Source organism: Eptatretus burgeri, chromosome 4, assembly GCF_056783735.1.
Source record: "Eptatretus burgeri isolate ZD-2024b chromosome 4, Ebu_testis_v1, whole genome shotgun sequence".
NCBI lineage: Eukaryota > Metazoa > Chordata > Myxini > Myxiniformes > Myxinidae > Eptatretus > Eptatretus burgeri.
Genome location: NC_140964.1, coordinates 41,935,860 through 41,959,675, shown reverse-complemented (window position 1 = coordinate 41,959,675; position 23,816 = coordinate 41,935,860). Strand labels below are relative to the sequence as shown.

The window sequence follows — 23,816 nt, the reverse complement described above, 5'->3', positions numbered from 1 at the left end:
GGAAACATTGCTGAGATACATATATTAGCGGGTTAATCAATTGGATAAAGATGGGTATCAAATCTCACTGGATCATTGTCACTAATCCTCGCTGTGATCTTGTTGACAGCATCAGCAGCTCGATTCACCATGCGCAGGATCCCAGCACCACTCAGGGCTTGGGTGCTCACCGCTCGGGGGAGCTGGGGTGAAGAACAATGGGCGTCGATTCACGTTCAGGGTCAAAAAATGCGTATGGGGAGTCGAGAGGGGAATCTTCAATCATCACGTTACGTGAGCAACAATCGGCAATGCGTCGATACAAGGAGACTCCGAGGATACTCGGAATTACCTCTTCCTTTTGCAAGAAATGCTGGAAGTCTGGATCATGAGCAAGTGCCGGATGCCTTGCAGTCCGCTGCAGGTACCTGCGCATGTCAGGTTAATGATACAATCAAGCACCTGTCCGGTTTGCACAGAAAAAAAAACAAAATGGATGCCCATCTCCATTTTGACAAAAATACCTCTCGAGAGCAGCACGCCGTTTCTCCGTGAATTCAACAGAAGAAGAGTCGTCTTTTCCCACCTTTACTTTTGTCATACCTGCCGAGAAACACGTTTTCCTCACCCGAGCACAAAATGGCGTCTCCTCAAAACCCTGCAACTTACACCTGTCAACAGGTACTCCGTATTTTCCTTGCTGTTACGTATATTCGTATCGACGTTATTGTGCCTTGATGGCCTCATCGATTTTAATCATCAATCTTTAACCCACCGATGACGCTCTTTTCTGGCGGGGGAGGTACGATGACACCGGCAGGGCTATGGCGGGCATAAAGTCGATCGTGTAGGCCGAGGAAATCGCTAAATCTCCTCTTCACTGTAACCGCTGCATCAGAGCCTTCACCGCCAACACCGCCGCTCTGTCCGATCACACCACCACACACACCACCGTTCCTTGTGCAGCGAACTTACAACAGAGGGAAATCGAGCAAAATATCATGTTTGCTAATGAACACTCACCTGTGTGGACACTCTGTACACCATATAAGCGTGCACGCCGTCCCCTGAGAACCACCACAAAACATTTTTTTTAAACCACACAACCACTTGCTTAAATCATCATTTCATAAAACAGTTCAATTTCATACCGACTTTCTGTGGTTCAGTAACGGAAATCTCTAAATCAAGCCCATATTCATCATCTTCATCATCATCATCATCATCATCGTCATCATCATCGTCATCTTCATCTTGCTCCTGCAGACACAGAATAATGAGCCGCTCAAACCTTAGGTTTCCTTCCAACCCAAGGTGCTGTTTCGTCATCAATTTATTTTCTGCAAACAAAGGGCCGAGATGGATGGCTTTGCCAAATTATAGTCTTCCTGTAAAATGACGGTTCAAAATGCTTCGCCTGCACGGTCAACCCAATCACCTCGGTTTGGCTCACAAAAACATCTTTCAATATGTCACGGAATCTGCTTAAGAATTACATCGGATGATTTGTCATGGTTTCTGATGACATTCTTGAAGCAGCGATCAATCAAAACTCACATGAGAAATGCATCCTTTTTGTAATGGAGTATTAACAGACCATAGCAACTGGTGGATAGCCAAAAAAATCCTGAAACCCACCAACAATCTCAACGCCGTTATCCACCACCTCACCTCGGTGTTGATGCCACGGACGGGTCGCTGGGTGGTAACGGTGGAGGATGAAAGGGCAGAGCTCACAGGTGACAGAGAACCAGTCTGGTCTGGACTACCAAGGGATATCTCATCATGCATTTCTGAAACAGCTTGATCTTTAGAGAGCAGAAGGACAGAGGTTCATGAATACAGTGTACATACTAGTATAAACACATATTATACACCAGGTGATTATTTTTTATTTATTCAAAAACCCTAAATAAGTCATGTTTGGTGGTCGTACGAAACCTTCAAAATCAGCAATTTAGAAACTGGAGAAGCAGTTTAGAAAAACAGGCTGCATGAAAGTTAAAAAGCCCATGCGCCAGCCAAGTGGTGTTACACTAGAGAAAGTGGATGAAGTTCGGGAAAGAATGCAAGCGAGCCTGAAGACATCTCTGAGACTTTCAGCACAACAAGCTCGCTGCTCATATTCCAGTACAAGAAATGCGGTCAAGACATTCAAAGTTTATCCCCACAAGCATCATGCAGCGCATCAGTTACTGGAGCCAGATAAAGAGAACCGTGCAGCAAACTGTGAGCGGCTCCAGAGGATGGTAAGAGAACGAGACAACATTTTGGATGTTATAGTTTTTTTTTTTTACAGACCAAGCACGGTTTCATCCTCATGAGGATATAAACTCGCAAAACACTTGTTTATGGTGAAGTGAACAACTCGGTGTGCAATGCACGAAAGGCCATTGCATTCCGTGAAAATAGGTGTTTGGTGCGCTGCAAGTCGGCAAATAATTATTGGCCCAATTTTCTTCTTCGAAACAGTAAACTCAGAACTTTACATCAACAATCCATGAGTTTCTTATTCACCTTACGGAAGATGAAATGAAACAACGATGGCTTCAGCAAGTTGGTGCCACCAATCGCACTTCGCGATACAGCTTGAACGAACTTGGGCGACTCTTTGGTCACCGTGTCATGTCAAAGTCATTATGGCCACCTCGACCCACAGATGTTACATCGCCACTCGCCAGATTTATTTTTGTGGGGATATTTGAAGGATATAGTGTTGTTGAATTAAAAGCAATAATCAGTGTCACAATCAGCGATATTCCCCAAGAAATGCGGCGCTCTGTATCAGAGAACATGCAGCAAAGAATGAATTTGTGCTGCAACTTGGTGGTGGACACTTTCAGCACTTCATTGAAGGTAATCAATTGTGTGGATCATGTCACATCTTTCTGTAACATGAGGTTACATTTACAAAAAATATTAGGTTCCTAACCAATATCGTTTTTAGTGTATGGGAATTATTTAGGCTTCTCAAAAAAAAAAAAAATCATATATATATATATATATATATATATATATATATATATATATATATATATATATATATATATATATATATATATATATATATATATATATATATATATATATATATATATATATATCTTCTTCTTTCGGCTGCTCCCTTAAGGGTCGCCACAGCGGATCATCCGCATGATCCGCATAGTGATTTGGCACATGTTTTACGCCGGATGCCCTTCCTGACGCAACCCTGGTCGCCTCTTACGACACACAGGGATAATATATATATATATATATATATATATATATATATATATATATATATATATATATATATATATTCTAAGCAATTATGAAGAGCGACAGACAGAGGCAAAGAATCACATACATCGAAGCTGCTCTGCTTTGTTGTCTTAACTTCCAGTCCCTCATTATGACTAGCCATTGTCCATTTAGTGTTGAAATACAATAGGGAAGAGCCAACGACCCCACTTAAATTAATGTAGAAACTTACATACAGTCTACAATATTTCTATAGAGAAATGGTTCTATGTATCCTCTTCAAATCACCTCCAATCACTGCACAGCTACTCCTCACACCTCTTTATGCTTTTCATCTTGCACACTCCACACCCAACCAACTTCAGGCTTGGAGCATGGTATTGTGTACACTGTGGTCCTAAAAGAGGATAAAGCTTAGAAATTGAACCCAGTTTTAATAATATAAACAATCTTAATGTTATATAATGCCCAAGTGTCTGTGCTTTCAGAAAATGTATACTTTGCTATGGGTCCTATGGATAAAGTTGCTTACAAAGCATGTTTTTTTTTTATCCAAACACAGGCTATTTTTTCCATTTTTATAGCTCATTTTTTAGAAATGGGTTACATGTATGATTGTATATGTTGTCCAAAATGATTGAAAATGCATTTTTTGTTTGATATATATCATTATACAAAAGAATAGAACAATTCTGCAAAACAGTACATTTCTTATGACCTTCAGCATATCTTGGCACCTTCAAATGTGTAAAATCTCAGATTTTGCAAAATTTCCCCCAGTCATAGTGAAGCTTACAAAATCTTATTCCAGAAATTTGAAATGCATCTGATAGAACATCTTAAATAGCAATTTACTTCTGCATAAAGTGATGATTTTAAATGGCAAGTTTCAACATGGATCATTACATGGATCAAATGGCAAGTTTGGACTTCCAGTTCCGGGTTTGGAGTGTCGAGAGGTCTCCTTAGGAGCTCTCTGCTGACGATCTCAAACATAAGTTTCCGGTTGTTATTTGTCCCGTTTTAACTGTTTATTTTTCTCACCTACATGTTACTGTGTGTTCCAAGTTCGGTTTTGTTTCAAAAATCGTGCTATTTTGTGAGTTTTTGGCGACGTTATCTTACCGGGTGTTTGAGGCCTAGGCTGAGGCCTACCGGTTCCCCTCAGTGTACGATCGTTTTATTTGTTTTTTCTCCCCATTACCTCCAATTTCTATCTTCCCCACTTTCCTAACATCCCCCATTTCTCCCAACTAATCTCTCTATTTCTTATCTTAAGTTTAAATAAATAAATAAATAAAACCGCCACCTTTCTCCTGATTCTGCTTCTTCATCTCCTCTTCTTCTTCCTCCTCCTCCTCTTCTTCTTCTTCTTCCTCGATTTTTTTTTCTACAACACTGCCATGACCTAATCTGTTGAAAACTCTCTCAAACATTCATAATAATAACAAAAACGATATCTTATAATGCTTCATCTTCCTCTCTCACACATATGACTCTACTGTTTCATAATGCACAACTCTTCTGCTATTTTAACAGACTGCTCTCAATTCGACCTTTCCTTCATACCTTGCCTAAAAAATCCAACTGTTACAGCGTTTCTTCTCTCCATTCTCTGAATTCGCCTTTATTGCATCCATCAAGAAATGTGTTAAATCGCATCTCTGACCTAAAACTTTTTAAAACCCCAGTTTGCTATGAATGTTCGCTTTCCATCAACCATTCTTTTTTTCCAACTTCAGTGCCAACTCACCCCTCTCACCCCTCACTCTCAAAGCAACCATCCCACTCTTCTCCCTCCAAGCCACCCTCTCACCTCTCTCAAAAATTCCCCCCTCACCTTTGTCCCACCTTTCATCCCCCTCACTCATCCTTCTCAAAGTTGCCACCCCTCTCATCCACAAAGCTGCCTTCTACCACTGCCCTCTCACCTTCTACCACTGCCCTCTCACCTTCTACCACTGCCCTCTCACCTCCATCTCTTCACTCCACCTCCTCAAATCCTGAACTGCCTTCTTCCCCCTCTCTTGTCCCCCTTCTCCCCCAGCACCACAGAGCCTTTTCTCCTCCTCATCCGGCCCCTCCCCTAGCTATTCTGCAATCCCCCACACTCTTTCAACAACCTTCCTTACCGCCCCTCCTCGTCCCTTGTCCTACCCTTCCCCTCCCCCCCACCCCTGCACCCAAAGCCTCCTCCCCTACTTCTTCATTAAAAGTGTGGACCTCAAATATCCGGGGCCTTCGCGCAAACCTTTCTTTCCATACAGGTTGCCACTGACAAACCAGACATAATCTGCCGAACAGAAATTTCCTCCCCCAAGACGTGTCTGACTCCCAAGTATCTCTCCCTGGTTACTGCCTCCTCCGGTATGAGAGACCTGAGCCTCGTCTTGGTGGAGGAGTTGCTCTCTTCATCAAAGATTCTATTCCTCACTCTCCATGCACTGCCCTCACTCCCCCACACCCCCAGGAATACCTCTGGCTACGGCTTCCCCTCCACTCCCACCTCATGTTTATATGTGTATTGTACCATCCACCTAACAGTGACGACTCCATCTACACCTCACTATCCGAAAACATGGACCATCTTCTATATTCTCATCCAAACTCTCTCTTCCTCTTATGTGGTGACTTCAATTGTCATCACGCCAGTTGGCTAGGTGTGGGTACCTCCCTCACCTGTCATGACACCTCAGCAAAAGCTTTCTGCGACTCATTGGGACAGACTCAATCGATCAACTTCCCGACCCGGATCTCAATCAATGGTTCTCCATCTCTTCTGGATCTAATTTTGACAAATTTCCCTGACAATATCTGCTGCTCTTCCTTCGCTCCAATCGGTTCTTCTGACCACGTCCTTGTCAAAGTGAACATCTCTCTGGCTGTTATCAGAGAACCACCTCACCGCCGTCGAGTCTGGCATTTCACTCAAGCTGAATGGCAGGCTCTCCAAGCAGCCAGCAAACTTGTAGACTGGTCTCCTATCACTACTTTCTCCAACATCAACTCATCCTGGGAATTCTTTCAAAGAAACTTGCTCTCCCTCATGCACAGATTTATCCCCTCTAGTCTTCAGTTGTCCTACCCTTCCTCCCGCCCTTGGTTTACTGAAGCTTGTGGCGAGGCAGTTGTCCTGAAACAACTTGCCTTTGCCTCATGGAAAGCAAACCCAACTGAGGGCAATCTCAGTTCCTTCCATAAAACTCGGAACAAGTGTGTATCTACCCTCAGGAGAGCCAGAAAACAACATCTTTCTCATCTCAAGTCTGAACTCTCAAACCTCTCTCCCTCCTCAAAATCCTGGTGGCGTTTAATCAAATCTGTTTCTGGTGTATGTTCCCCCTCCATCCCCTCCCTTACCTCAAATGGCCACACTGCTGATACCACACGTGAAAAGGCTGAATGTCTAAACTCGGTGTTTGCAGCTAAATCTTGTGTCAAAAACCCATCACTTTCTATACCCACCTTACCCAGTCGCACCAAACAGTCCCTGGACTCTGTGTCCATTTCTCCTGACAAGGTGGAGAGTTTGATGTCAAACTTCGACTCAAATTCTGCAACCGATCCAGACGGCATCAGCCCACGTGTCCTGAAAGCCTGCTCTTCTGCTCTTGCTCACCCTCTCTCTGTTCTATTCACCCTCTCATTTGCCCAAGGTCATCTGCCATCTGCTTGGAAATCTGCAAACATCACTGCCCTGCATAAAAAGGTGCAAAAACAGATCCCTGCAACTACAGACCAATCAGCCTTCTCCCAATCATCAGCAAAGTTATGGAATCATTCATCGCTTCAGACATCAAATCCTTCCTCTTCTCCAATGGCTTGATTTCCGATCATCAATTTGGTTTCAGACCAGGTCACTCTACCCTGGATATGCTGCTTCTGCTCTCCCATCAATGGATGGAGGTCCTCAATGACAGACATGAAATCCGAGCCGTATCCCTGGACATATCACATGCTTTTGACACGGTCTGGCACCCTGCACTACTCACCAAACTCTTCCCATGGTATCCAAGGCCATCTCCACTCATGGCTCGCAGACTTCCTCTCCTGTCGCAGTCAACGTGTGGCCCTAAATGGAGTTCTTTCATCCCCTCTTCCTGTCCAGGCTGGAGTTCCTCAAGGTAGCGTTCTGGGCCCTGTTCTTTTTCTGGTTTTCATCAATGATCTCTCTGACTCTCTGGAAAATCCTCTATATCTCTTTGCTGATGACTCCACCCTCTGCCGTACCATCTGTCATCCCTCAGACCGGCAAGCAGCAGCTTCTTTGCTCACTGCAGATCTGGATAAAATCACAAACTGGTCCAACACGTGGAACATGTCTTTCATTCCGGACAAATCTCACACTCTCACAATGTATCTTCGAAAGGACCGTTTAGAACCCCCCCCCCCGCCCCCATCCACTTTCTCAACAATCCTCTGGAAGAAGTCTTTTCTTTCAAGCTTCTGGGTCTCACTATCTGCCATGATCTTTCCTGGGAAAGCCACATTTCAAACCTCGCCTTCAAAGTCAGTCGCTGACTGGGAATCCTCCGTCGTGCTAAGTCCTTCCTCGGCCCACCTGAGCTCCTGACCACTTACAAAGCTTTTGTCCGTAGCCTGATGGAGTACTGCTCTCCCCTCTGGGCTGGTGCTCCTGCCTCCCACCTTTCTCGGCTTCACGCTGTAGAAACCAGGGCATTTCGGATTATCGGCATCTCCCGCAATGAGGCTGAGTCTTTGGGCCTCTCACTCAATCACCGCAGGTTGGTCGGTGGTCTTTCTGTCTTCTACAATCTCCTCTCCAGCCTCGGCCACCCCCTGCTCTCTCTTAGATTTGTCCCCACATTTCCACAGGGCGCTCAAGGTCCGCCAACAACCCCCTTCTGGTAAAACTACCAAAATCTCGAATCACTGCTCACCTTCACTCTTTCATTCCTCTTTTTTCCCGCCTTTGGAATAAACTCCCTCACTCTATTCTTTCCCATTCTTCCCTCCAGGCTTTCAAAACAGCTGTTCACCACCACCTCTTATCATCCCCCATCCAAATCCTCGATCTTTTCTACCCCCGATAATCCACCCAAGGCCACTTCGTTCAAATTCCCAGCTTTCCTTCCTGAAAGTCCCTGTAACGTCCATCTTCTATTCCCCATGTTCCCCGTCCCATCCCTCTCCCTTCCACAGATCTCCTTATGTGTCTGTTCCCCCCTGTTTTGTCCCTCCCACTCCCACCCCTCTCGTCTCATGCCCCCTTGATGTGCGTTGTGTGTTCGCTCTCACACGATCCTCGACAAGGTATACAAAAAATTTTTTTTTTACTTCATACCAGTTTTTAGGTTCACTTCCATGATTGGGTCAAAAATGTTAGGAAGTACGTACCAAATTGCATTTACCAAGCTGCGACAAAATTACTGGTAGCCATAAGCTTGATTTTATAAGCATAGAATAAGTTTACCAAGATGGCCCTATGATATAAAAATCAATACCAAAGGCCAGTTTGTGTTCAGTATACAGAACATCAAAGGTCGTTAGGAAGTACGTAACGTTTTTAGGAAATCTGCACTTTTAATCCTGAGATGTTAGTTTGGTTCATCACAGCATGCATTTATATGTTTAAGTTTATGTGCAGATATATTTATGACCTGAATGAACACTGATCAATTTGTTAATTTCATATGACCTTGACCTCTTTGCTCAAGGTCAAATATCAGGTAAACCAAATATTCTCCATATATGTGGTTTCCAATTAGTGTATAATACATATCTAAGCCATCAGACCAATTTTAGAATGATATGAGTGGTTCATTGATGCAGATAATAATTGATAACCAACTTTGACCCTGTCAGAGCAATAGAAAGAGGAAGAATTAAGCTCTGCCCAAATAGATCCTGAATCCCCATGATTTTTGCTAACAAATGATATGCAAAACTTAATCATACAATGACTTTCATTTTTTAGTCCCTCATGTCCGAAATGTGTACATAATCTTATTGTTGAAACACAATACCTTGCTACAAGCCTTCATCCAAACCCCCCTCTTGTCCCTCCTTCACTCTGACATGTTCCAGCTTTTGCAACTTCCCCCATAACCCCCCATCACATGAGCTCCTATAACCTGACCACACCACCCCATGTCACATGAGCTCCTACAACCCCATCACACCACCCCATGTCACATGAGCTCCTACAACCCCACCACACCACCCCATGTCACATGAGCTCCTACAACCCCACCACACCACCCCATGTCACATGAGCTCCTACAACCCCACCACACCACCCCATGTCACATGAGCTCCTACAACCCCATCACACCACCCCATGTCACATGAGCTCCTACAACCCCATCACACCACCCCATGTCACATGAGCTCCTACAACCCCACCACACCACCCCATGTCACATGAGCTCATACAACCCCACCACACCACCCCATGTCACATGAGCTCCTACAACCCCACCACACCACCCCATGTCACATGAGCTCCTACAACCCCATCACACCACCCCATGTCACATGAGCTCCTACAACCCCATCACACCACCCCATGTCACATGAGCTCCTACAACCCCACCACACCACCCCATGTCACATGAGCTCCTACAACCCCACCGCGCCACCCCATGTCACATGCGCTCCTACAACCCCAGCACACCACCCCATGTCACATGAGCGCCTGCAACCCCATCACCCCACCCCATGTCACATGAGCTCCTACAACCCTATCTCACCACCCCATGTCACATGAGCTCCTACAACCCCATCACACCACCCCATGTCACATGAGCTCCTACAACCCCACCACACCACCCCATGTCACATGAGCTCCTACAACCCCACCACACCACCCCATGTCACATGAGCTCCTACAACCCCATCACACCACCCCATGTCACATGAGCTCCTACAACCCCATCACACCACCCCATGTCACATGAGCTCCTACAACCCCACCACACCACCCCATGTCACATGAGCTCCTACAACCCCACCACACCACCCCATGTCACATGAGCTCCTACAACCCCATCACACCACCCCATGTCACATGAGCTCTTACAACCCCACCACACCCCCCCATCACATGAGCTCCACCATCGCACCACAACACCTGAAACCCCACCACACCTGCTGTCCCACAAGTGAGCTTCTCCCCGTCCGATTCCATCTCCACAGGGCGCGACACGCGTTTCTTCCCTGCAATGAAGAATCGTGCAACGCTCCCTGGAATCAAGAACAGCAGATTTACTGTCCTCGTCATCATCATCAATATCCTAAAAACCGGAATACAAGATATAACGGAAACGATCCTGTTCAATGTGCGATACATATACATATGTCACACACATACATTTTAAATGACCGTAAGCCGACGGACGACACGTTTATCGTAAGACGACGAACGCTCGGTGTCAGACCTCAGAGTGTCCCGTTCACGACAAGATCTCTCATGATTCCGAGAGAGACGGAGAAAGAATCGAAGGGAAATAAAACGGGATGGTATGGGGAGGGGGAAATGATGACGTCATTAAGTTCGAAGACGACACAGAGCAACCCCGAGGATCACGTTAACGTCTCGAACTCGCTCCCAAGGTCGCTGTCCGAACAGGTGTGCACCGAAACCAGGTCGCTCTGAAACGGTCCCAGGTATTTTGAAGATGTAATTACAATGTTGTTATTTTTTTTAAGCGATTACAGTTTACATACAGCAGATGGCAATGTTTCCTGCGAGCCAATTCGTGTCCACAACAACCGGACATGATAACTCCTTCACTGTTGTGGTTGTGCACCTGTTCCTTCTTGTATTCCTTGTCCTTGTATTCATAATTTCAAATCGACTCTGAGCAGTTTTCATCCTCCAATATATTGTGACATCTACTCAAATTGCTCTCCAGTGTGGAGTAGCAGGATGTTCTGGACCCGGGAGGTACACACACTCACCTCGAAGCTGTCTAACCTGGGTTTGAATCCTGACCCACTGGACCCTAGAGGTACACACACTCACCTCGAAGCTGTCTAACCTGGGTTTGAATCCTGACCCACTGGACCCTAGAGGTACACACACTCACCTCGAAGCTGTCTACCCTGGGTTTGAATCCTGACCCACTGGACCTTAGAGGTACACACACTCACCTCGAAGCTGTCTACCCTGGGTTTGAATCCTGACCCACTGGACCTTAGAGGTACACACACTCACCTCGAAGCTGTCTAACCTGGGTTTGAATCCTGACCCACTGGACCTTAGAGGTACACACACTCACCTCGAAGCTGTCTAACCTGGGTTTGAATCCTGACCCACTGGACCTTAGAGGTACACACACTCACCTCGAAGCTGTCTACCCTGGGTTTGAATCCTGACCCACTGGACCTTAGAGGTACACACACTCACCTCGAAGCTGTCTAACCTGGGTTTGAATCCTGACCCACTGGACCTTAGAGGTACACACACTCACCTCGAAGCTGTCTACCCTGGGTTTGAATCCTGACCCACTGGACCTTAGAGGTACACACACTCACCTCGAAGCTGTCTAACCTGGGTTTGAATCCTGACCCACTGGACCTTAGAGGTACACACACTCACCTCGAAGCTGTCTACCCTGGGTTTGAATCCTGACCCACTGGACCCTAGAGGTACACACACTCACCTCGAAGCTGTCTACCCTGGGTTTGAATCCTGACCCACTGGACCCTAGAGGTACACACACTCACCTCGAAGCTGTCTACCCTGGGTTTGAATCCTGACCCACTGGACCCTAGAGGTACACACACTCACCTCGAAGCTGTCTAACCTGGGTTTGAATCCTGACCCCACCGAGAACCTGCCATCCCGGTGTTAAGACACGCAACACTACATGGATTTTGGTGAAGCCTTGCTAAAGGAATGAACTTAACTTCACAATGCATTTACCAAGTTAACATGTTCAACGTTTGGGTGAGCTCAGCAAGTCTTCCGTTGATCTCCGAAGCAAGACACCAAAAAAACACAACAGACAGGAATGGCTAATATGCAAGGAAATCAGACGCAGGTGGAGGCTATTCAGGCCATCATGCCTGCTCCACAATATGAAAAACAGGAACATTTTCACAATGCTATTGAAGACCGATTTATTGTATCCTGCAGAGATGAGCTTTAAATCGAGGTCGAGTCACTGCAGCTTCTTGACCAAACCATCGGCCAATATCTGTTCTCGGCAGACAGAATCTTGAAGATGACCTCAAGAGGCATTGAGGTCCAAGTCCTTTGCAGGGTAAAGTCATTCATTGGTGCACATCAGGTGTTCACAATAAAAAGAATAATAACAAGGAAATTTTATGCTGGAGGCGGCATTTGGCCTGCGTTACACCAACACCAGATTAAATGATAATAAAAATGAAAAAAACAAGTCTGAAGACGACGATGGTTCACGAGCGGTATTTGACGATGTAGATTGTTTCAGAAGTCAAGGATGAGACAATTTGATAATTTTTGACCAAGTTATAATTAATTATAGTGGCCTTCAATAAACAACTGCAAAATGTCGAAAACCTGGTTTCGTTCAAGAACTTAAAAAAATTTGACCTTTGCATAACCTTTAAAGGTCACAAAACAATGTTGTGGATATTAAAATAAGGAAACAGGATACGTGCCATAGCTTATTGGAGTTAGTTCGTCAAAGAAGGTCGAAAACCCGGTTTGAGTCCCACAACTTTGAATATTTGACCTTTGTGAACTTTTAAGGTCAAAGGTCAATGATTATGACCTTTGGTGCAAAACTTCCTCTGGAACATTCCAGGAACAATATAACATCATATAGGCTATATGGTATTTCACACTCCTCGGATGATCCAGACTTTATGAAATCAGTGTAAAAACAAACTTCAAGGAGGTGCCACGGGCAAGGTGTTCGAGATAGAGCAAAATGGTTTCAGGAATTTAGGTGGGGAATGACCTCAAGATTATGCATAAAAAAAATATTATCATCCTAGCTCTCAAATTTGGGCGGTCATATGATTTTTATGTCAAAATTCGCAATTTTCTAAGTTTTTGACCTTGTGCCCTTGACCTTGGGATGAAAATGAAAAAAAATCGGACAACAAGGAGTTTTAGATAATTAATTCATTTTGCTATTGAAATACTGAAGAACCCATTCCATTCAGTCAATTCCCTCGGAGAAGATAGATTTTTTAATCCGACTACCCCCTAAAAAATGGCTAATTTTGGGCGTGGCTACGCCCACAATGGGCGTAGCACGTCCTCGTCCAGGAAAACACAACTAGACATTGATATCGACCACATAACCAAGTTTCATCAAGATCGGATCAAAGTCCACGGAGTTATGCTCTGGACAGACAGACACACAGACATAACGAATATAGTGGTCACTCTGGCTGGCGCTCATGAACCAATAGGACCACGCATCTTGAAGCTTACCTGGATCAGGAGCAACAGTCACTCAAACCCCCCCCCCCCCCGCAGGCCCCCATAGACGCTGATTTTGTTTAATGCTGTGAACAAACTTTGGTACATTATGGGTGATAAAGGTTGAGGTCAAGTTTCATGGAAATTGTGTGCAGTTTCTGAAAAGAGAGCAAATACCTATTTGGGGGAAGGGGGTTCAACCCCCCCCCCCCCTTCCCACTCATGTAGATCCCCTTACTGAGCGCAGATTTTGATGCGGCCAATACACATTGATACATCATGGGTGGTGAAGGTTGTGGTCATGTTTCATCAAAATCGTGTATGTCGTTTTGGAGAAGAAAGCAAATACCTATTTTTTTTTTGGGGGGGGAGGGGGAGACCCCCTGATTGAGCGCAGATTTAGATGCGGTCAATACACCCTCGTTCGGCATCAGATATGAAGCTTGTAGCCGTTTCATCAAAATCGTGTGTTTGGTTCAAGGGATAATGACTGAAGTGTTTACAGACTCACTGACTGACTCACTCACTCACTCGCCTACGGACACTGCTCGATCACATAAACTCACCTGACGAAGGTCCAGGTGAGATAATAATAATAATAATAATAATAATAATAATAATAATAAAATGTGCTCGTAACTGCATTTCTTGATATTTTACCTTTTGACCCAGCCCCAGGGCACCAGGGGGGCACTGCCAAAAATGAAACTGCTCTCATACCTTCTTGCCATGTAGTGATAAGCACCAAGTTTGGTGAATTCAGACACAACCGTTTTGGAGGAGACAGCATGACAGACAGACAGATGGAGACAATTACAGAATCCCCCCATTTTGTATTTAAGCATGGGTATAATACTGATGAATAGTCCCAAGTGGGACAGACACTCGCCTCTCGATGAAGGAGGGTGGTGGTAGATGGGGTTCATTAGGTGATAAAGTTGTCACATGAGCCACAGCCCGTGGAGGCTGAAAGGCCTGATAGCACAATTGCATTCACGCAGTGAATTGATAGCATGAGCAGGTCCTGAATTGATGAAAAACGTCCCGTTAGTTTTTCTCCAGTGAAAGGATCCTTCAGGAGTTTTAGACCCTAAAGGGGTGTTAAGGATCTAAAAGTCTAAAGTGGTCTAAAGGATCTAAGAGCAAAGTTGAAATTGTCACCATGTCACCATGCCCTTATAGAGTTTTCAATTGTCACCATACAACTTGTCTGGGTGTTGGTACCTCTCTCACCAGCCATGTCACTTAAGCAAAGGACTTCTCTGACTCCATGGGACTGACTCAATCTGTGAACTTTCCAACCTGGATTTCTCCCAATGGCAAATCCTTTCTTCTGGACTTGGTGATGACAAACTTCCCTGCGAATATCTCCTGCTCTTCCTCTGATCTAATCGGATCATCTGATCATACACTTGTGAAAGTCAACATCTCTCTGACTATTTTCAGAGAGCTGCCTCAACACCGCCAAGTCTGGCAGTTCATTCATCAGATTGGCAGGGACTGCAAATAGCCATCTCTCGACAAGACTCGTGTCCCACATCCGCTGCCCCTGATGTTAACGCAGCCTGGGAATTCTTCCACACAAAACTGCTCTCTCTCTCTCTCTCTATCTCTCTATCTCTATCTCTCTCTCTCTCATCCACAGATTCATCCCATCTCGTCTTCAATTATCCTACCCTTCTTCCCTCTCATGGTACACCGAATCCTGTGGTGAGTCAGTTGCTCTTAAAAAAAAACTTGCCTTCTCTTTATGGAAGGAAAATCCGACCAAAGACTATATCAGTGGATTCCCAAAAATCCACAACAGGTGTGTGTCCGCTCTCAGGAGGGCCAGAAAACAACACCTGTCCAACCTCAAGATTTAACTTTCAAACTTGTCTCCCTCCTTCTAAAAACCTGGTGGCATCCTTCCTTTTCTTTTTCTAGAACAACCTCATCTCAGATCACCAATTTGGTTTCAGACCAGGTCACTCCACCTTGGACGTACTGCTTCTACTCTCCCAACAATGGATGGAGACCTTTAATATGAGACATGAGATCAGGGTCGTCTCTCTGGACATATATCGTGCTTTTGATACAGTCTAGCATCCTGTCTTACTCTCCAAACACTCTGCCTGAGGCATCTAAGGCTAACTCCACACATGACTTACTGACTTGCTCCACTCTTGTAGCCAGCGTGTGGCTCTCAATTGAATCCTTTTATCTCCTCTCCCTGTCAAGGCTGGAGTTCCCAAAGGCAGTGTTGTCATGGGCCAAGTCCTATTCCTGATCTGTATCAATGATCTCTCTGACTCTGAGCAAACCTTTATCTACGTATTTGCTGATCACTCCACCCTGTGCCATGACATCCCCCATCCTTCAGAGAGGCAGGCTGCAGTCACTTCCCTCTTTTCAGAACTTGAAAAAAAAATCACAAGCTGGTCAAACACTTCGAACATTTCTTTCAATCCTGACAATTCTCACACTCTGTCTTTCTCCAAAAGGACTGTCTAACAAACCCTCCTATCTCATTGCTAAACAATCCTCTTGAGGAAGTTCAGCCATTCAAACTCCTGGGTCTCACTATCAGCCATGATCTTTCTTGCGCAAACCACATTTAAAAGTTGACTTCCAAAGCCAGCCGCTGACTGTGCATTCTCCATCGTACAAAGTCCTTCCTTCGCACACCTAAACTCCTATCCACCGACAAGGCCTTCATCCGCAGATTTATGGAGTGCTGCTCTCCCCTCTGGGCTGGCTCCCCTGCCTCACATCTTACTCAGCTTGATGGTGTGGAAACCAAGACCTTCAAGAGCATTGGAATCCCCCATGCTGAAGCCGTCAATGGGCTCATCATTGCACCTTTCTCGTCTTGCACCTTCTGCTCTTTCCGTGCTTCGTCCTCCCCTCCCCCACCCCAGGTTTCGGCAGGGCTCACATGGTCCACCATCAACTCCTTTCTGGTTAACCTACCTAAATCCACAATCACTGCCACCTCCACTCATTTGCTCCTCTTTTTTTCCTGCCTGTAGAACCAACTTCCACATTCTCTTCAATCTCATAGTTTTCCCTCCAGATCTTCAAGACAGCTCTTCACCACCATCTCAGATCGTCCCCATTCCAAAACCATAATCTTTTTTCCCCTCGTTATCTGCACCCCCACACCCCACCCCAATCCCTCCTCCTTCCAAATTTACAGTTTTCCCTCCTGAGAGTTTCCTTCTGTATCCATCTTGTCCACCCTATATGCACCCTCTCCTGTCCCTTAGTCCTCCCAACACCCAATGTTTGTCTGCCTCCATCTTGGCCTTCAACTCTGCTGTTGGTGTTTCCCAACTGTGTCTGCAGACATCCTCCTGCACTGGATTATCTTTCCTAGGAGGTTGGTGGCAGGATTTGCACTCCGGCCACCATAAAAATACTTCACTCTGCAAAAACACACAAAGGGGTGTGTGGTGGGGTGGTGCTGAGGTGTCGTCCACCAGACAGTGGTCTCCTCGGGTTAACCTGAGGTGGTCCCTTTGGGTGGGTGCCTGAAATGTCCTCTCCCTAAAAGAGATGGGGATGGGCCAGGCATCTGCCTGAGTGATCACCAGACGGAGGCCCCTCAAGTACTGGTGGAAAGTGGACACAGCGACATGCTGTGGCACATGCTCCCCATGTATATATGTATGTGTGTTTTGGTATTTCCCCCCCCCCCCTTCTCTCAACTGATCCTCTTGTCCTTTTATGTCCTGATCCATTCAGGGTACGGATACTAGCTCTTCCTTGAGCCTCGACTATGTATACAAACATAGGGGCAATACCCCTGGGAGCTTACCTGTTAGCGGCTGGATAAGATAACCAGGGAACCACTGGTAGGCATGGATGACCCACAAAATATGTAATGGAGAAGAAAGTGAGTACCTCTGGATTTTTTTATTTTATTGCCGTGAACAACTTTGGTACATCACGAGTGATGAAGGTTGTGGTCAAGTTTCATCAGAATTGCATGTATAGTTTCTGAAAAGAAACAAAATACCTATTTTGAAGGGCAACCCTGGTATACCCCGTCAGGGCCCGATTTTTTAATGCCATGAACAAACTTTGCTATATATACGGTGATGAACGTTGTGGTAAAGTTTCATCGAAATTGTACGTGTAGTTTCAGAGAAGAAGTTTCAAGTATTTGTGGATGGACGGATGACACGCCATCCCATAAGCTCTACAGAACTACGTTCCAGGTTAAAGCTAAAAAAGAAAGAACAAAAAAGAGGTCTAAATGGTGTGAGGGTAAAAAGGTGTGAGGGTAACGCGAAGGACACAGTGAGAGTCTAACAGTTTATAGCTGGGTCTGGATTCAAACCCAGGCTACACAACTTAGAGGCGAGTGTGTCCAGCCCTCTCGTCTCGGCCATCCTGCCAGCCACAGGCCTCCTCTAGATCATCTTAATTCCTGAAACAAATCAAATAATGTGAGAATCTTGACATTTACCAGACTTATCAGTGAATAAATTATCATGAGACATTTAAAAGCCATGTTGCCTTCACTTCAAAAATCTATAAATGGAGTGACAGACCCTTTCGGATGACCCTCACATACAACAAAGAAAATTGGAAGTGATTGTAAAGTACAGTAACCGAAATGTAGGTTAAAGTAACTGTGTAAGCAAAGTGAGTAAAAAATTGTGGCCATTGCAGATATGAATCCAAACTTGTGTATGTATATATATATATGACTTGGGTAATAATAAGGTGGTCAAAGTCATCAGCACTGAATAAACTCACACATGTGTGTGCGTACATACCTCCGTCGCAATAATGCGCACAATAGGAATGCATGGAACTTTTTGGTTTATTTTACCTGTTTATAGCAATGTCCATTCCTGCCACATGTCTATCCATCTGTCTTTCTTTTCTGTCTACTTGTACATTCCAAAACCGTCGTGTTCGATTCTGAGGTGTCTGGCCGTGGGATCGATCCAGTGCGCAGTCTGATCCAACTCAAAGGTCTCCTGCTATAATGCGACCGTCAAAGATCCTTATGGAACCTGTCGACCATCAAATAATTCCCTGAATGGTCAAGTGAAAGGGTTCACCAACATGCCTTCGTACTATTTCTGGTCTTCTGCGACGATCCTCATTGAAGACTTTATGAATCTTCTCCGAGAGAAGATCTGCTGAAATGGTCGTCTAGAATTCCTGAATTGGGAATTCCTTTTGACAATTTTTTTTCCCAAAGTGAAATCATTGCTTTCTGCTGTCATTCAGATTAAACAATTGCTGTATAACTTTGCAAGTATGATCAGAATGGAGCCATGGGAATAATGGGTCTTTCAATAATCTTTATGATCTTTGTCTGGAGTACCTGAGTTATAAATGTCCGTCTGTTCCTGTTTGTCTGCAGCTTGAGCGCCGGACGCATTACGCATCGGTTTCTTTGACTCCAAGAATTTAACTGCGGACGGCGATGCTTGCTTGTGTTGGCGAGATTGGAAGGGGAAATGATGGGAGGGAGGAAAGCACGGGCAGTGGAGTAGCGTGGGGTGGGATGGGATGGGGGTGGAGTGGGGGAAGGGGAGGGAGTGGGGGTGAAGGTGGGCGGAACGCTGAATGACTGGGTAAGGGAAGTTGGACATGGGGAGGGAACGACTTGGGATATTCTGAGTCTTCTTTGGAGGTCTTACTCTCTGTGTTTCCTGTTTCTCCTCTCCTCCTGTATTAGCAAAACCTCCACCATGCAGCCCCAGGTTGTACTTAGAGTTATGTTTCTCTCCCTGTCGGTCTCCCTAACTGCTTCACAGACCTCCAGCTCCACTTGGCGGCAGCTCATCCAGTGGGAAAGCAACGGACAGGTGTACAGTCTTCTGAACTCGGGTCCTCAATATTTACCCCCAGGGGATAGTCCGGGCAGTAGGTCCAGTACCTTATGGCTCGGAGGTCATCAGGATTTGGGAAGACCTCGATACAGCCCCACGGTTGTACCTTCCCGTGTACCCACGGCGCTATCCCCGCGACTTCCAACGGCTCCAGGTGGGACCTATTGGTGGCCTTCGATGAGCCGAGCCTCTCCGAGCTCAGAACTGTCTAGATCTCGACCCAGGGTCAGCGCGGCACCTGCACCAAGACCTTCTTCACCAGTGCTCAACCAGTGGACGCTCTTCAACAGCGGCAGGTTTGTCCACGATGTTTTATCCTGTTGATCATTGTGATAATTTCAGGACAACCGCAAGCCAAGAGTGAAATCACAAACTCGGTTGAACGGTGAATAATGATGAAAAGATTTATTGCGTTGACCGCAGACAGTGCCGCACGTGCTGCCTTCTGGTGAATTATTTTGAAAACAACTCACTAACTAGACAGTGGAAGGCAAATGGTGATGTAATGTTACTTTTCCACGTGCTGAAAGCCAGCTCATGGTCGGTGTGGGTACCTCGGTGTGAACCACGCTTGCCATACCCGTATCTGGAGATGGAGACACCACACGATTACACGGTTATTTTACAGTATGATTTGTACCTGATAACGAAGCCATAGTCCTATATCCAAGCAGGTCAAAACTCCACATTAACTCATGCATTTGGCTTTGGACAAACCAATAATCTCTGCGTACCACCAATGGGGACATTCAGAATTTTGTAGAATATTACTGTTACCGTTTCATAGATGTAGTTCAACATTGATGTGGAGACTGTCAGTTATTTAAGCTGTTGCATGGACCTTCTTAAATGTGTGTGTGTGTGTGTGTGTGTGTGTGTTTTATGACTATACATATATATGTACATATGCACATATATGTATGGGTTCCTGGTGCTGCCCGGCCGGGTGAGCTTTTCCCGGCGGTGGTTTCAGGACGTGTTGGACACTGAAAAGCTGTGGACTTACTGGCTTGTTGATGGTTACCTGCAGGCCAGCGGGAGCACTGCCTGACCGTACATCCCAACATACACTTTATAGCGGCCTTTGGTGGCCTCAATACGCTCTTCAAGGCCAACTTGTGGAAGCTTAAAACCTTGCCCAGATTCTGAACTACCTGCACTCAAAATTTGGGGCCTCTAGGTGCTACGGTTCGGTCTTGAAAGAGTAACAAAACATTCACAAAGAAACACACAAAATTTGAAATATATATATATATATATATATATATATATATATATATATATATATATATATATATATATATATATATATATATATATATATATATATATGTATTGTTGAGTTGAGGTCTTACCCACAACTTCCGTGTTTCAAACAGAATCAAGATCAGTAATGTCGAGAAAATAAAGTCTGTGTTGGCAAGAGAACAGTCGTTCTTTTTAACAACAGTCATTTGGATTTTGCCTTTTTATTTCCCACTTGGAGTCGGCTACAGACAAGCACGCATTACAAGGAAATTGCAGGGAAAGGAATGCAACAACTGGTGTCGATTTTCATGCTGAATGTCCAACTCAAACCGCACTATGCTAATTTCAAACCTCCCCAATCTGAATGCAATCAGAATGTCTGATTCAAATCCGCATATTTGTCACGCGTTGCCAAAGTCCAAGCAGGAGAGATCATCTCCTGCTTGGACAGACAATTGGACAGACCGTCCGATTCCGATAGACGTACTTGTTTTCAAACGGAGCGGCTCGGCTCCGATGTGCGTCCGGCCTTTGGAGTAGGCATACATCGCAGCGGTGAAAAGCCGTGTCTGTGTGGTCCCACCAAACCGCACTCGGCGCGAACTGCGGTTCTTACAACTCGTTTGACAGTTTGCTTGCATTCTGGCGGATCCTCTCTGTAGTCAAGTGATTTGAAGCAACTAGCTGGCAAGTTTGTATAATGCCACTCTTAACTTTTGACATCATTTTTCTGAAGTTGTCTTGCATGTTGGCTCATTGTTCCTCGTGATGTTTGGAAGGTAGAACACCTGAGTCTGGATTGCAGGAGCGCATCCCTGGATTACCTGTGAAGGTCTATAATCAGTTGACGGCTTGATTGTTTTGAAATTAATTTCCATTAGCGGTGCCTTGTTAATGTGACGTTGCCCTGATTTCGATCTCACGTTTATTAGCAGGTGCAGCTGACAACTTTGAGCACTCCCTCTACAGTCGACAACAATGGACCTCGCAGTTTTTAAAATGGGAAATTGGGGGCATGTGAACGTAAAACAAATCTGGGGCACTTTCAGATCACAAGTCGTGGAGGCAATAATATTTCTTCCGCATTATATGGTTCCCCAGGGAAAAATAATATTCCTTTCCTGTAGTAATTGTCTGCAGACTACTGTAGTTTCTGAGAGCACAACTCTCATATACTATAGTTATAACTGTAGCATTTTTGCCAAGATCTTGTAACCACAAACCGAGGATCCGGTGAAGGAACGTACAACTTCACCTTTGAAACTTTCTCGTTCATCTCCTTTTTGAACCACTCACCGGTTCACCTAGACTCGCCAATTTAAATGAAGGTTTAGCCCGGTCGGTGCCTGTCCAAAACCTTTTCTTTGTGTGTATTTTGGAGTGCAATAGATGTTGAAGGAATTCCACAGATTTCTTTCCCCCACAGTGCCCAGTCGTCGCAAGGCGCTGCCGATGAACCGTACGTGCCACATCGGCGACGTATCCAAAACAATCCGTACTACAGAAACCCCTTCTCCAGGGTGTTTAACCGGCCGCGGACTGCACCACGCCAGCAACAATCTCAGCATATACGTGAGTCTGGCTGCACCCCGGCTGCTCATTGTCATTATAGACTTTTCTCATACCACGTGTTGTTGCAGCTTCACGGAAAGGAATACAATGGATGTTTACAACATTGCTTCTCTGTCCAATGCAATACGTGATTATACTGTGTTGTTTGACATCGCTTTTCATGGAAAAGTGTGGAAATCATGTACATCCTTTGACATTTATATTGCTAACCTTCACCAAAGATCAGATGAAGTTATATCGCCATGTCTTTCATCCGCCTTGCTAGGCCTACCAGATTTGGTTCCAGATCCGTACTACATACAGGTGTCTACTTACATTCAGCGTGCCCACCTATACTCTTTGCGCTGTGCTGCAGAGGAAAACTGCTTAGCACGGTGAGGTGTGCCCTATGGCAAACGATGAAAGGGAGCTTTCTTAAGCGGGACACACAGCCGAGGTTTAGGCCTCAAGGGTGGAGCTCGGACTCTGAGCCAAAGTCAAATGTTGAATAAGGCTGCTCTGAAAACGGTTGCATTGCATTTCTTTGATGTCATCAAATAATAGGATTGATCAGCTTGATTGCTTAAGTTTTTTGTTCAATGTTAGTTATATTATTTTTTGTTCTTTCTCTCTCTGATTCCCTGCTTGGATAACTTGTGGACCACAATTTGGAGAAATTCTGAGATTGCCCAGTTGATCATCCAGATAACCATTTTAATCACACGTTCAAAAAGCTGAAAGAATTGTTAAAGTCTCTCATAATATATACATACATACATACATACATACATACATACATACATACATATATATTGTTGCGGTATTCGCGCCCGCCGGCGTGCTGACGGCCACGTAACTCGAACCGCGGCACGTCGCCCACCGGACGGACAATCCAGTCGTGACCCTCTCGGACTAACGCCGGGAACCAGTCATGGGTGGACCTTTCGGTCTCACCGCGATCGAGCCAATCAGCCCCCGCGTGGGATAGGGTTGCTCGCCAAATTCGACCTTCCTAAGTACCCACGCGGAGGGTAGACCGGGCGATCGCACCTCGCCGCAGGTCGACTTCGGACACGGGCCACTTAAGCGACCCGTTCCGTACTATCAGAATAACCGAGCGGTGTTATTCGTCGACCTCGACGGTTCGATTAATTATCGGGCGTATTCAGCCCACTACCAACCCTTTACGTGAAGCAAGATGAGGATTCAAAGAAAGAAATGACGAAGCGAAGCGGGAAACAGTTCAACAATAAAGCACATTTATTCGCGGCACACGGGAAGCACCCATTCAATTCCACCAAAAGCACACAGAAAAGACACAATGCAATTTACACAAAAAGCAAATGTAAAAGCGAAAACACAATGCAGAGCTAATACCGACTACCGAGCACACGGCAACACTTATACAATTCTACCTCACAGACGGCGCCGACAACACATACCCAAAACCAAGGAAAAGAATACCCTCAAGGATGAGGCGGGCCTGAGGCCGAGACCGGGTCGCGCCTACCTGTCTGGTGATGAGACGCGGAGCGGCGATGGCGCCTCAACTCCGCGGGCCTCGCGGACAGTGTCTG

General features: G+C 45.4%; 2 protein-coding genes across 23 annotated transcripts in view; one reads left to right on the top strand and one right to left on the bottom strand.

The window, feature by feature from the left end:
• The window catches only part of LOC147027882 (sorting nexin-2-like), a 249,288-nt gene that overhangs the window by 135,881 nt on the left and 89,591 nt on the right, over positions 1–23,816 (bottom strand). For 14 of the 21 annotated variants that reach the window (XR_015057316.1, XM_085877607.1, XM_085877609.1 and 11 more), the window contains 8 exons: positions 10,333–10,428; positions 1,651–1,787; positions 1,131–1,239; positions 1,003–1,046; positions 755–902; positions 504–582; positions 332–407; positions 69–182 (listed from right to left, as the gene is read on the bottom strand). Coding sequence is in view for 20 of the 21 variants with exons in the window: in XM_085877607.1 (XP_085733733.1) it covers positions 69–182; positions 332–407; positions 504–582; positions 755–902; positions 1,003–1,046; positions 1,131–1,239; positions 1,651–1,787; positions 10,333–10,428 (803 nt within the window). In the remaining variant the exon portion in view is untranslated. Of the gene's footprint in view, positions 1–68; positions 183–331; positions 408–503; positions 583–754; positions 903–1,002; positions 1,047–1,130; positions 1,240–1,650; positions 1,788–4,531; positions 5,028–10,332; positions 10,429–10,555; positions 10,600–10,622; positions 10,879–23,816 lie in introns of those variants that run through there. The other 7 variants (XM_085877621.1, XM_085877620.1, XM_085877618.1 and 4 more) reach the window with 6 other exon arrangements.
• The window catches only part of LOC147027883 (protein-lysine 6-oxidase-like), a 64,848-nt gene continuing 60,178 nt past the window's right edge, over positions 19,147–23,816 (top strand). Inside the window, exons 1-3 of one of the 2 annotated variants that reach the window (XM_085877625.1) lie at positions 19,147–19,736; positions 22,115–22,260; positions 22,526–22,634. In XM_085877625.1, the coding sequence (XP_085733751.1) occupies positions 19,300–19,736; positions 22,115–22,260; positions 22,526–22,634 (692 nt within the window). In that variant the 5' untranslated portion in view covers positions 19,147–19,299. The remainder of the gene's footprint in view (positions 19,737–22,114; positions 22,261–22,525; positions 22,635–23,816) is intronic. The other variant, XM_085877627.1, reaches the window with a different exon arrangement.